We start from the raw sequence: 15,236 nt of genomic DNA, 5'->3' as shown, positions 1-15,236 counted from the left end.
CTTTGTCTCAAAATGTGTGTTAGCCAAATAAAATTGTTGATGTAGTTGCAGGTGATAAAATGCTATGTTAGTTTTTCCCATTACACAACCTGGCACATTTAGCCCTATGTTATCCTGACCAGGTGGCAGGGATTAGGTTCAGTAACAAATTCCGCATCAACTTATCAAAGATCTTAGACTTTATATCCAATGGCACTTCTTAAAATAGGTCAATTTGTCCACCAGAGGGATATTCTAAGCCTTCAAATTCAAGGTTTACTTGGTCTGTAAAGTGCAGCGTCCCAATAATACATGCACGTGTTCACATATGACAAAAGCGCGTGTTTTTACATATCCGTTTCACACACATCCATGTGCTTTGACAGAAAAAACCCCATAAAGGAGTAGAAGAGCCTTACGGTCTTGTCCAATAGTTACCATCGCTGTCAGGTGGCATACACACACTGTTCACTGCTGGTACTCGATGCTTGATTAAAATAACACATACGATTCTAATAATGCATTCAAAAAAACGTCGGTTTTCAAAGTGGGGGGGGGGGGGGGCATTATTATTATTATTTTTATTTTTTATCCAATCGGATAAACACTCCAAACAGCCTAGTCCACCGCTCAAAGGCGTCGGCATGGTTCTAAAGCACAGCGTTGCCTGTTTTGTGTCACATTCCAATGATAAAACTGGGGGGGGGGACAAAAATGCAATTTCAGAATGTGGGGGGACATGTTGCGCCACCGCATGTTTGGACACACTTACTCATTCAAGGTTTTTCTTTATTTTTACTATTTTCTACATTGTAGAATAATAGTGAAGAAATTGAAACTAGGAAATAACATATAGAATCATGAAGTAACCAAAAAAGTGTTAAACAAATCAAAATATATTTTATATTTCAGATTCTTCAAAGTAGCCACCCTTTGCCTTAATGACAGCTTTGCACACTCTTGGCATTCTCTCAACCAGCTTCATGAGGTAGTCACCTGGAATGCATTTCAATTAACAGGTGTGCCTTCTGAATTTGTGGAATTTCTTTCCTTCTTAATGTGTTTGAGCCAATCAGTTGTGTTGTGACAAGGTAGGGGTGGTATACAGAAGATAGCTCTGTTTGGTAAAAGACCAAGTCCATATTATGGAATAAACAGCTCAAATAAGCAAAGAGAATCGAGAGTCCAGCATTACTTTAAGACATTTAAGGTCAGAACTTTGAAAGTTTCCTGAAGTCGTAAAAACCATCAAGCCCCCTGATGAAACTGGCTCTCATGAGGACCGTCCCAGGAAAGGATGACCCAGAGTTACCTCTGCTGCAGAGGATAAGTTCCTTAGAGTTACCAGCCTCAGAAATAGCAGCCCAAATAAATGCTTCACAGAGTTCAAGTAACAGACACATCTCAACAACAACTGTTCAGAGGAGACTGTGTGAATCAGGCCTTCATGGTCAAATTGCTGCAAAGAAAACACTACTAAAAGGACACCAATAAGAAGAAGAGACTTGCTTGGGCCAAGAAACACGAGCAATGGACATTAGACCGGTGGAAATCTGTCCTTTGGTCTGATGAGTCCAAATTAGATATTTTTGGTTCCAACCGCCATGTCTTTATGAGATGCAGACTAGGTGAACAGATGATCTCCACATGCGTGGTTCCCACCGTAAAGCATGGAGGAGGAGATGTGATGGTGCTTTGCTGTTAACACTGTCAGTGATTTATTTAGACTTCAAAGCACACTTAACCAGCATGGCTACAACAGCATTCTGCAGCGATACACCATCCAATCTGGTTTGCACTTATTGGGACTATCATCTGTTTTTCAACAGGACAATGACCCAACGCACCACGAGCTGTGTAAGGGCTACTTGACCAAGAGGGAGAGTGATGGACCATAACTGAAGGAAAATCAGCCAACAAGTGCTCAGCATATGTGGGAACTCCTTCAAGACTGTTGTAAAAGCATTCCAGGTGAAGCTGATTGAGAGAATACCAAGAGTGTGCAAAGCTGTCATCAAGGCAAAGGGTAGTTATTTGTAGAATCTACACTTTTTTGGTTATTACGTGATTCCATATATGTTATTTTATAGTTTTGATGTCCTCACTATTATTCTACAGTGTAGAAAATAGTAAAAAATAAAGAACAACCCTGGAATGAGTAGGTGTGTCCAAACTTTTGACTGGTACTGTGTGGGTCAGTCTGTAAGGTTTCGAACAATAAGTTCCTCATTAAATGTGTTCGTAATGTTCAGTTACAAGGTTGACTGCCCTTCTCTCTTCTATTCTCAACACAATAAAATGTAATTCTACATTTCAAAAGGGGAAAAAATATATATCTCACCTGGGATTCAAACTTTCCGTAAACGGCGAAAACTACCAGGAGCTACCAGGAGCCACCAGGAACTACCAGGAGCCACCAGGAATGACCAGGAGCCACCAGGAGCCACCAGGAACTACCAGGAAATACCAGGAAATACCAGGAACTACCAGGCTACACTGAGCTATTCGTCCAGTTTATATGTTGTGCGTTTTAGTAACTTTGACTAGTAGGTGGTGCCGTTTGACTTTGTTAAGGACGCTTTCATGGAAAAGTGATCCATCACATCCAACAACAATATGTCAACATTTGTAATTGGCTGATACAGAATTTGTTACCGGACATAAATCACTGCCAGCTGGTCAGGTTAGCATAGCGCTAAATGTGACATGTTATCTAATGGGAACAACTAACATGTAGCATTGTATCACGGGCAACTATGTCAATGATTTTAAATGGTCGTTTTTGAAGTTTAAACTTTTTCTAATGTTCTTAAGTATGGACCTCATATAACTGAGGTGTCCTCTAACCTGCTACAGTGGAATTGTGGTATATTTGGCTCGCCGGTCCTCTGATGCCTTTGTCTCCTGGGAAGCCCTGCGAGGATACAGGGAGAGAGGTTATTACCTAATGATAATGATAATAATAATGCATTAATTTACTGCGGGGCAACATAGGAGATCATCGCTCATAAATATGGCCAGGAGTTTTTCCTGGACAGATCATATGGTCAGGAAACACTCCCTGTGCTACTCATTATCTGGGTTGGCATCGATTTCAATTCAAGAGAATAATTTAAATTCCAGTTGCTAAATCTGTGGCCCTGAATTAAAGAAGTGTATTACACGGAAGAGTACACAGAAGAGTTCATGCAAGAGTCTCTCTAAAATGTTTTATTATGTCAATACAATGGCCATCTTTTGAGTCCATCTTTGGCCATAGCCAATTTTATGTCTAGCGATTATGTCACAGTTACAAGCGCGACAGGCATGACATCACAAAGGGGTTGGCTAGGAGAGAAAGCTTTGGGGACAGAAAGTAGAGCAATCTTCATTTTAGTAGACCTTATTACAAATGCCGCCATTGCTTTGCTTCTGTTAAACAATATATATAAACTTAAAAAATTACCTTTTTAGAGTAAGCACTCAAAATATCTATTTAAAAAACGACAGACAAGAATATGATAACAACAAAGTGGCAGTTGAAGGGCCGGTTTACAGTAAACTGTTGTGAGAAAGTGAGTGGGCTCTTTAAAGATATCTATCACCCTTGGTCCTAGATGAAGAACACCAAAACAGAATTCTCTTGCTCTATAGAAATGCAGAAGCTTCTTAGTAAATCATCCATCTCTATGTAGTAGATGGTGCTAAAACCTGCCTCTCTAGCTAGCTAGTTTAAAGTAGGCCTTGACTTCGACCTGTTCTCTGTCCGTTTCCTGCCCCTACTGTATTTTGGTATTTTATTCCGGATCCCCATTAGTTCCTGCCAATCCACAGCTACTCTTCCTGGGATCCAATCACAATGAAATACAATGCTACTAACACACTACTCTACCATAACATATCTACAATACAAAAAAGAATCATATTAAAATATATGTGTGTGTAGTGTGCGTGTGTTTGTGAATGTGTGAATGCTGTGTGTGTGCTGTGTGAATGCTGTGTGAGTGCTGTGTGAATGCTGTGTGTGTGCCTGTGTGTGTGTGTGTGTGCCTGTGTGGGCCTGTGTGTGTGTGTGTGTCTCTTCACAGTCCGCTCTGTTCCATAAGGTGTAGTTTACTGCTTGACTGAGTTACTTGATGTGGAATAGAGTTCCATGTAGTCATGGCTCTATGTAGTACTGTGTGTTTCCTGTAGTCTGTTCTGGACTGTGAAGAGACCCCTGGTGGCATGTCTTGTGGGACATGTATGGGTGTCTGAGCTGTGCGCTAGATGCTTAAACAGACAGCTCTGTGATTTCAACATGTCAATACCTCTCACAAAGACAAGTAGTGATACAGTCAATATCTCCTCCACCCTGTACCAGGAGAGATTGACATGCATATTATTCATGTTGACTCTCTGTGTACAGGGCCAGCTGTGCTGCTCTGTTCTGGGCCAATTCTAATTTGCCTATGTCCCCCTTTGTGGCACCTGACCACATGACTGGACAGTAGTCCAGGTGTGATAAAACTAGGGCCTGTAGGACCTGCCTTGTTGATAGCGCTGTTAAGAAAGCAGAGTAGCGCTTTATTATTGACAGACCTCTCCCCATCTTAGCGTATCTGTTTTGACCATAAGCGGTGACAATCCAGAGTTACACCAAGCAGTTTGGTCTCCTCAACTTGCTCCATTTCTACATGATTAATTTAGGGTTTAGTGAATGATTGAAACATTTGCAGGAAACAAGGCTGATATGTTGCAAAACAGTTGTCACGGAGAGAGAACCCAACAAACAGGATAAAAGGGTAGGAACATAACCAGTTGAGTTGATAGCTCAAGCAGGTCTCCACATTTCAATTTTGTTTGAACAACCAACAAGTGCAGCCTGATCCACTTGCGTTCAATATTTGATGAATTGTCCATTTCTCCACTGTCTGTTTCTGATGTCTTTACTCCATATCGTGATAACTAGACAACTGTTTCAGTAGAGTAGAGATAGAGATACAGAGAGATACAGTAGAGTAGAGATACAACTCAATTTACTTGTGAATATAATCATTTAATTACGTCATTCCTGTGTGAAGATGTGTGAGGAATGGTGAATGTGTGACCTATGGTCTTTAGTTCATGTCCAATGGGCCATTTACGCCAATGAACAACAATTACGTGGAAGTAAATATTGTACTAGAATGTTGTATTAATGGTGAGGTGGGCCTTAGAATGTATCCTGTCTCAGGACAGTACCCCATCACGGGAATGTCAGAAAAGTCTGTCCAATCAGTGTCTTTAGGTGTTGCTAGGTAACTAGTGGGAGGAGGTGGGATGAGTGGAAGCAGGTGGGAGGAGTAGGAATGTCAAGTTCGTTATAAGGATCGGACCAAGGTGCACCGTGGTATGCGTACATTCTTATTAATTTACAGAATGAACACTGAACAAACTAACAAAATAACAAAACGAAACATGAAGCTATAAAAACGAGTGCTGACAGGCAACTACATATAGACAAGATCCCACAAACACCAAAGGGAAATGGCTACCTAAATATGATCCCCAATCAGAGACTACGATAAACAGCTGCCTCTCATTGGGAACCATATCAGGCCACCATAAACATACAAAAACCCTAGACAATACAAAACTAGCGTATCCACCCTAGTCACGCCCTGACCTAACCAAAATGTAAAGAAAACAGACATATCTCAGGTCAGGGCGTGACAAGGAAGAGGTGTGATGAGTGGGAGGAGGTGGGAGTAGTGGGAGGAGGTGGGAGTAGTGGGAGGAGGTGGGATTAGTGGGAGGAGGTGGGAGTAGTGGGAGGAGGTGGGAGTAGTGGGAGGAGGTGGGAGTAGTGGGAGGAGGTGGGAGTAGTGGGAGGAGGTGGGAGTAGTGGGAGGAGGTGGGAGTAGTGGGAGGAGGTGGGAGTAGTGGGAGGAGGTGGGTGTAGTGGGAGGAGGTGGGAGTAGTGGGAGGAGGGAGAAAGAAAAAACAAGACATAGGAATGTGGCCAGAGAGGCAACGCAGGAATCCTATCAAATATTCCTCACAGAACTAAGATGAGTGGAAGAGGTGAAGAGGAAGAGGGTGGAGAGAGTTGGAAAGAAAAACACACCTTGAGAGAGCAGAGGAAGACATTCCAGAGGAAAATGTGGAGAAAACAGCGTGTCCTTTTCATCCAACCAGTGTGTAGGTTTGAATAAGGATAATTAGCAAATAAATTCATAAAAAATCCTACAATGTGATTTTCTGGATTTTTTAAATTCTCATTTTGTCTGTCATAGTTGCAGTGTACCTATGATGAAAATGTACAGGCCTCTCTCATCTTTTTAAGTGGGAGAACATGCACAATTGGTGGCTGACTAAATACTTTTTTGCCCCACTGTATCTAAAAAGATTGGGTAGGCAATTAGATATGGCAATATCTCTACCTTGACTTCAGACAGGCTAGGTGGAGTTTTTGCAATACTGGTTACACTGATTCAATCTTTTCAGACTATGGTCTGGCTCGGGATCCAGAACGCGGTTAATACGGACCCCCCCCCCCCCCCCCCCCCCCCCCCAGTCGGGCTTTAGACAAGGTGACATTTTGAAGATGACAGACCTTGGAGCGCTTTTTATAACCTATCAGAAATGTCCAGTTGATCAACTATCCCATGTTATCTAGATACTCTAGGTACGTTAGGCTAACCAGCTATCTACATTTTGTAATTATCATGAACAAATCCCATTTACCAGGGGCCTCAACCCCCCCAGTGGGCCCCATTTATGTTGTTGAGTCACTCAGGTATCATATGAACACACATTTGGCAAAATGTGGAAAATTGCAGGAAATTTGCTTAAAAACTGCTAAATGTTCCTTCCGCCACAAGAGAGGTGTGAACAGCTTGGCGAGGTTGGTTACTACGTCGACAAAGACAATATCCATCCGGACCTTTGCCACCTAGGACATTTGTGTTCCCGTAACATCTGAAATAGTAGTTGAGTACCCTTGGTTTAGGGGGTAGAGGCTAGGGATCAATTTGGGATTGGGATCTATAGCGGCATGAGACAAACCAGATGCAAAGACAAACGGCACTAGGTCATCAAAACAGATGTCCCCCGACAAAAGGGGGGGGGGGGGTTGCCTGCGGTTACTGTAAAGAGAGTGAAGAGGATGGAGGAGTGACAGATGGAGGGAGAAAGAGGAGAAAGATAAAGAACCAGGAACCAAATCAACCTGAATTGACTCCTGAGAGCAAGTCCAAAGTGCAGAAAAATATAGATCTATATTGGCTCTCATAGAACATATGTGAAAGGTGGATACAGAGAAAGTGATATTTGACCATTTTCTAAATTATGCAGTGGAAGGGTTTACAGACGTACAGTACCAGTCAAAAGTTTGGAAACAACAAATCCTTCAAGGGTTTTTTCTTGAATTTGACCATTTTCTACATTGTAGAATAATAGTGAAGACATCAACACATTGAAATAACACACATGGAATCATGTAGTAACCAAGAAAGTGTTAATTAAACAAATCAAAATATATTTTATATCTTCAAAGTAACCATCCTTTGCCTTGATGACAGCTTTGGACATGCTTGGCATTCTCTCAACCAGCTTCACCTGGAATGCTTTTCCAAAAGACTTGAAGGAGTTCCCACATATGCTGGCTGAGTACTGCTTTTCCTTCACTCTGCGGTCCAACTCATCCCAAACCATCTCAATTGGGTTGAGGTCGGGTGATTGGAGGCCAGGTCATCTGATGCAGCACTCCATCCCTCTCGTTCTTGGTTACATAGCCCTTACACAGCCGGTGGGTGTGTTGGGTCATTGTCCTGTTGAAAAATAAATGATAGTCCCACTAAGCGTAAACCAGATGGGATGGCGTATCACTGCAGAATGAATCACTGACAGTGTCACCAGCAAAGCACCCCCACACCTCCTTCTCCATGCTTCACGGTGGGAACCACACATGCGGAGATCATCCGTTCACCTACTCTGCGTATCACGAAGACACGCTGGTTGAAACCAAAAATATCAAATTTAGACTCATCAAACCAAAGGACAGATTTCCACCGGTCTAATGTTCATTGCTCGTGTTTCTTGGTCCAAGCTAGTCTCTTCTAATTGGTGTCCTTTAGTAGTGGTTTCTTTGCAGCAATTTGACCATGAAGGCCTGATTCACGCAGTCTCCTCTGAACAGTTGATGTTGACATGCGTCTGTTACTTGAACTCTGAAACATTTACAGTGGCTTGTGAAAGTATTCACCCCCTTGACATTTTTCATATTTTCTTGTCTTACAACCTAGAATAAAAAAAATATTTTGGGGGGTTTTGTGTCATTTGATTTACACAACATGCCTACCACTTTGAAGATGCAAAATATTTTTTACTGTGAAACAAACAAGAATTAAGACAAAGAAACAGAACTTGAGCGTGCCTAACTATTCACCCCCCAATGTCAATACTTTGTAGAGACACCCTTTGCAGCAATTACAGCTGCAAGTCCCTTGGGGTATGTCTCTATAAGCTTGGCACATCTAGCCACTGGGATTATTGCCCATTCTTCAAGGCAAACTGCTTCAGCTCCTTCAATTTGGATGGGTTCCGCTGGTATACAGCAATCTTTAGGTCATACCACATATTCTCAAATTGGATTGAGGTCTGGGCCTTGACTAGGCCATTCCTAGACATTTAAATGTTTCCCCTTAAACCACTCAAGTGTTGCTTTAGCAGTATGCTTAAGGCCATTGTCCTGTTGGAAGGTGAACCTCTGTCCCAGTCTCAAATCTCTGGAAGACAGACACAGGTTTCCCTCAAGAATTTCCCTGTATTTAGTGCCATCCATCATTCCTTCAATTTGGACCATTTTCCCAGTCCCTGCCGATGAAAAACATCCCCACACCATGATGCTGCCACCACCATTGCTCACTGTGGAGATGGTGTTCTCGGGGTGATGAGAGGTGTTGGGTTTGCGCTAGACATAGCGTTTTCCTTGATGGCCAAAAAGCTAAATTTTAGTCTCATCTGACCAGAGTACCTTCTTCCACATGTTTGGGGAGTCTCCCACATGCCTTTTGGTAAACACCAAATGTGTTTGCTTATTTTATTATTTAAGCAACGGCTTTTTTCTGGCCACTCTTCCGTAAAGCCCAGCTCTGTGGAATGTACAGCTTAAAGTGGTTCTATAGACAGATACTCCAATCTCCGCTGTGGAGTTTTGCAGCTCCTTCAGTGTTATCTTTGGTCTCTTTGTTGCCTCTCTGATTAATGCCCTCCTTGCCTGGTCCATGGGTTTTGGTGGGCGGCCCTCTCTTGGCAGGTTTGTTGTGGTGCCATATTCTTTCCATTTTTTAATAATGGATTTAATGGTGCTCCATGGGATGTTCAAAGTTTCTGATATTTTTTTATAACCCAACCCTGATCTGTACTTCTCCACAACTTTGTCCCTGACCTTTTTGAAGAGCTCCTTGGTCTTCATGGTGCCGCTTGCTTGGTGGTGCCGCTTGCTTGGGTGGTGTTGCAAACTCTGGGGCCTTTCAGAACAGGTGTATATATACACTGAGATCATGTGACACTTAGATTGCACACAGGTAGACGTTAACTAATTATGTGACTTCTGAAGGTAATTGGTTGCACCAGATCTTATTTAGCGGCTTCATAACAAAAGGGGTGAATACATATGCACGCACCACTTTTCCGTAAATAATTTTTTTAAACAAGTTATTTTTTTCATCTCACTTCACCAATTTGGACTATTTTGTGTATGTCCATTACATGAAATCAAAATCAAAATTAAATTACAAGTTGTAATGCAACAAAATAGGAAAAACACCAAGGCGGATGAATACTTTTAACAAGGCACACCTATTAATTGCAGTTCCAGGTGACTACCTCATGAAGCTGGTTGAGAGAATGCCAAGAGTGTTCAAAGCTGTCATCATGGCAAAGGGTGGCTATTTTTAAGAATCCCAAATATATTTAGGTTACTACATGATTCTGTATGTGTTACTTCATAGTTTTGATGTCTTCACTATTATTCTACAATGTAGAAAATAGTAAAAATAAAGAAGAACCCTGGAATGAGTAGCTGTGTTCAACCTTTTGACTGGTACTATATATATATATATATTTTTTTTTAAATATTTTTATCTCATATAAATGTAGGCCACACACCAGGCTTTGTTTATGTGCCAAGTTTAGATGATGTACACTGATGTATCCACTTTCTGGTTTTGTCTGTTGTTTCAGCACTCAGCCACAAGAGGGTAGATGAAGTACAGACCCAAACCAAGATGGCAAGAAAATCTATACAGATCTAGGATCTTAATTTGAGCCAGTTTGCTACAGCAGGAAAATTATCCTGCAGCTACAGGAAATGTGAATTATTACGTGGATTAAATGTGTTCTGTATCCTCAACATTTGACACTACTTGATTAGAGTTATTATAGTTGGTGGGTGTTCATGGACTCAAATTGAAATTAAGTTTAAAGAAGTCACACCCATAGAGCTCACAATTAAATCTGAATACTGAAAGCTATAAAGCCTGGGTAATAAAATACAATATCTCCAGAATTTGTCCCTTTCTGGGTCAACTGAACTAATTGAGTTGAGCCCACCCAACCTGCTGATAATAGACAGATACTGTCTGGTTCTGGTTGAGCCCAACTGGCTGATAATAGACAGATACTGTCTGGTTAAGCCCAACCTGCTGGTTCTGGGTTCAGCTCACCGTTGGTCCTGACCTGCCGATCAGACCAGGAAACCCTTGGTCTCCAGGATAGCCCTGAATGAAAGGAGAACAACTACATTAATAACATACAGTATAGAAGTCAACATTCACAGAAAGTACAATATTTAGACATTCACATCAAAACTACAATTCCTGTGCCTTAGTCTGGTCTAGCCTGCAATGTCGCCACTTGCAGCACTTGTACTACACCCTCAGCTCGTTACAAATCCTAAATCCCCCGCTACTCTACAGCTTCATCCCTCACGGTCTCCCCTCTCGTTGCCTACTGTGCCCATCTGAATAAAGTGAAAATAAATATCTTCTTCTCGTTAAAATTACAATACCTTCTCCTCCTTTAGTTTCCTAAAATAACCAATGCATTTCAAATCTGACAACAGACCAAACTATAGTAAACTAAATCAAATCAGTTTCCTTCAGATGCCTTTCATGCAATATCACTGCAGATTCATTGGTAGTTAAACATAGCAAAGCAATATTTTGGAGAGTAATTATTCCACACAACATTGACGAGACTAAACTAAGAGGATGGAGAAGTCCCACCTGTGGTCCAGGCGTTCCAGGCAGGCCGGTAGATCCAATGTAACCCTTGGCCAGAAAAGATAAGAGACAAAAACAAAACAAAAAGACAATTAATCAAGTAATATGGAAGACAACAACAGATGACTACATAATAACAAGGAGGACGGCCTTATGACATCAGATCACAACAGTACAGTGTTCCTACCCGAGGGCCAGGAGGACGGCTTTATGACATCAGATCACAACCGTACAGTGTTCCTACCCGAGGACCAGGAGGATGGCTTTATGACATCAGATCACAACAGTACAGTGTTCCTACCCGAGGGCCAGGAGGACGGCATTATGACATCAGATCACAACCGTACAGTGTTCCTACCCGAGGGCCAGGAGGACGGCTTTATGACATCAGATCACAACAGTACAGTGTTCCTACCCGAGGGCCAGGAGGACGGCTTTATGACATCAGATCACAACAGTACAGTGTTCCTACCCGAGGGCCAGGAGGATGGCTTTATGACATCAGATCACAACCGTACAGTGTTCCTACCCGAGGGCCAGGAGGATGGCTTTATGACATCAGATCACAACCGTACAGTGTTCCTACCCGAGGGCCAGGAGGACGGCTTTATGACATCAGATCACAACAGTACAGTGTTCCTACCCGAGGGCCAGGAGGACGGCTTTATGACATCAGATCACAACAGTACAGTGTTCCTACCCGAGGGCCAGGAGGATGGCTTTATGACATCAGATCACAACCGTACAGTGTTCCTACCCGAGGGCCAGGAGGATGGCTTTATGACATCAGATCACAACCGTACAGTGTTCCTACCCGAGGGCCAGGAGGATGGCTTTATGACATCAGATCACAACCGTACAGTGTTCCTACCCGAGGACCAGGAGGACGGCCTTATGACATCAGATCACAACAGTACAGTGTTCCTACCCGAGGGCCAGGAGGACGGCTTTATGACATCAGATCACAACAGTACAGTGTTCCTACCCGAGGGCCAGGAGGATGGCTTTATGACATCAGATCACAACCGTACAGTGTTCCTACCCGAGGACCAGGAGGATGGCTTTATGACATCAGATCACAACAGTACAGTGTTCCTACCCGAGGGCCAGGAAAGCCACGGATTCCAGTTTCTCCCTTTAGTCCTTCATAGGATTGTTCTCCCTGTAAGGAGAGTTATAGTTCAAACACATGTAATACACAAATGCATAAACCACACACACACACGAGCATGCACACACAAACTCACAGTTATGCCTCTGGGTCCACATGGTCCAGGAACCCCTTTATCCCCCTTAAACAGACAAAAACAACATCAAGAGTTTATCGTGGTAGACGAAAGCCAACTCTGTTACAGCAAGCCAATTATGGGTTAACTCATTCATTGCTCTGGACTTCAAGAAGAATAATGCAGTCCATATTTTGAGTCCTAATGCTCCAAACTATAAAATTACATTTCTTGGTTCCCACTGATGGTTTAGCATCAACTGTTACAACCCTTGGTAAGCATATAGTCTACGTGTTTCTTTGCACGACGAAGTACAGAGAAAGTCCATAATGTTCCCATAGGCAGTCGCGCTATATAGGGTACCTTGTCTCCTTTGGGGTAGAAAAGGTCTGGAGGCTCGACGATCTCCTCAGGCCCCGGAGGCCCTGGTTGACCCTGGTCCCCCTGAGAGACAGCAGGATGAGTAGAGAGATAATATTATCCATGTTGACATGGAGAGAAGGAGATGATTAGGAAAGCTAAGGCTAGCTTTTTCAAACACAAATTCGCAGCACAAACGCCAAAAAAAGTTATGTGACACTGTAAAGTCCATGGAGAATAAGAGCACCTCCTCCCAGCTGCTACCCAGCTGCTACCAACATCACTACTCTGGACGGTTCTGACATAGAATATGTGGACAACTACAAATACCTAGGTGTCTGGTTAGACTGTAAACTCTCCTTCCAGACTCACATTAAGCATCTCCAATCCAAAATTAAATCTAGAATCGGCTTCCTATTTCGCAACAAAGCATCCTTCACTCATGCTGCCAAACATACCCTCGTAAAACTGACTATTCTACCGATCCTTGACTTCGGCGATGTCATTTACAAAATAGCCTCCAACACTCTACTCAGCAAATTGGATGCAGTCTATCACAGTGAAATACGTTTTATCATCAAAGCCCAATATACACCACTGCGACCCGTATGCTCTCGTTGGCTGGCCCTCGCTTCATATTCTCACCAAACCCACTGGCTCCAGCTGTCAGAGCAGCTCACAGATCACTGTACCTGTACATAGCCCATCTGTAAATAACCCATCCAACTACCTCATCCCCATACTGTATTTATTTATCTTGCTCCTTTGCACCCCAGTATTTCTACTTTCACATTCATCTTCTACACATATATCACTCCAGTGTTTAATTGCTACATTGTAATTACTTCACCACTATGGCCTATTTATTGCCTTACCTCCCTAATTTTACCTCATTTGCACTCACTGCATATAGATGTTTCTATTGTATTATTGACTGTATGTTTGTTTATTCCATGTGTAACTCTGTGTTGTTGTTTGTGTCACACTGCTTTGCTTTATCTTGGCCAGGTCGCAGTTGTAAATGAGAACGTGTTCTCAACTGGCCTACCTGGTTAAATAAAAGGTGTTCTCAACTGGCCTACCTGGTTAAATAAAGGTGTTCTCAACTGGCCTACCTGGTTAAATAAAAGGTGTTCTCAACTGGCCTACCTGGTTAAATAAAAGGTGTTCTCAACTGGCCTACCTGGTTAAATAAAGGTGTTCTCAACTGGCCTACCTGGTTAAATAAAAGGTGTTCTCAACTGGCCTACCTGGTTAAATAAAAGGTGTTCTCAACTGGCCTACCTGGTTAAATAAAAAAAGGTGAAATAAAAAATAGGTAAAAATGATAACACAGCAAAACACACACTCACACACTAGCATAGCTACTTACCTCATCACCTTTAATGCCTGGCAGTGATCTGCCAGTGTCACCCTGAAACACAGGATTCCATTTCAGACCGTAACATAGCTTTGAATATGATCATGTCCTGTAAATCTTTGTTTATATAGTGTCTTCTTTACAGTGCTCAGACATTGTGTTCTGTGACAGAAAAAAACACTGTGTGAATCCATTAAATATATACATTGAGAAAGACAAGAGGGAGGGGTAGACTGAGAGTAAGAGACAAACAGACACGTTTTCCACCCAAAGATAGGCATATACAGTACATAGATACAATGAATTGCATTTACAAAGCGCTTCCTCGCAGGTCTCCAATCGCTTTTGTGTGTGTGTGTGTGTGTGTGTGTGTGCGCCCACTCACTGGTTCTCCTCTAGCCCCGGGTGGACCGTCTGGACCCTAGATTTCAGATGAAAGAGAGAGAAATATCTTAACACGTATACACATACTGTTCACCACTATATAATCTCATTAACTACATACAGTACTGTAAGACATGCAGGTCGCACAAAACAAAAGATCTACATGTTTCACATCACAGAATCGTCTGTATTCAATAGCAAAGACGATGATTCGAAAAAGCCCTATTGCTCACATCATTTCCATTAGGTCCAGCAGGGCCTGTGTGACCCTTGGGTCCCACATGGCCAGGTGATCCCTGGAGGAAAAACATGACAGGGTCGTGTTCATTAGGCACAAAAATGGAAGAAAACCCTCTGAAGGGATGTTAAACAGACAGGTACTATACTGTACTTGTTGTCCAATAAGAAAACACTCATTTTCCTTTAACTAAATAATTTTGCTACGGTCTGCCCTACTGAACATGACCCAGATTTTTTTGTTGACATACATTTGTTTTTTTAACTTCTAATTGATGAGTCAAAAAGGCAATAAATTAGTGTGTTAGAGTTAAATGTTGTGAAACACAACTGCTACTACAGCTTATATCTTTGTTTTACTAAATGTAAATTGACTGAGAACATATTCTCTTTTACAGAAACAACCTGGTGGAAGAGTTAGTGTGGGAGGAGAAATACTAGTCCTATCAAAGTTTTCCAGAG

At 42.3% G+C, this 15,236-nt stretch overlaps 1 protein-coding gene across 1 annotated transcript in view; it reads right to left on the bottom strand.

The window, feature by feature from the left end:
- The window catches only part of LOC109871802 (collagen alpha-4(IV) chain), an 84,236-nt gene that overhangs the window by 51,465 nt on the left and 17,535 nt on the right, over positions 1-15,236 (bottom strand). Inside the window, exons 10-18 of the mRNA XM_031806935.1 lie at positions 14,771-14,833; positions 14,539-14,574; positions 14,166-14,207; positions 12,797-12,877; positions 12,455-12,499; positions 12,307-12,369; positions 11,211-11,255; positions 10,650-10,703; positions 2,827-2,893 (exon numbers count right to left, since the gene is read on the bottom strand). Coding sequence (XP_031662795.1) covers positions 2,827-2,893; positions 10,650-10,703; positions 11,211-11,255; positions 12,307-12,369; positions 12,455-12,499; positions 12,797-12,877; positions 14,166-14,207; positions 14,539-14,574; positions 14,771-14,833 — 496 coding nt within the window. The remainder of the gene's footprint in view (positions 1-2,826; positions 2,894-10,649; positions 10,704-11,210; positions 11,256-12,306; positions 12,370-12,454; positions 12,500-12,796; positions 12,878-14,165; positions 14,208-14,538; positions 14,575-14,770; positions 14,834-15,236) is intronic.

The sequence above is a fragment of the Oncorhynchus kisutch genome, linkage group LG27 (assembly GCF_002021735.2).
Source record: "Oncorhynchus kisutch isolate 150728-3 linkage group LG27, Okis_V2, whole genome shotgun sequence".
NCBI lineage: Eukaryota > Metazoa > Chordata > Actinopteri > Salmoniformes > Salmonidae > Oncorhynchus > Oncorhynchus kisutch.
This window is presented reverse-complemented; position numbering and strand designations above follow the sequence as displayed.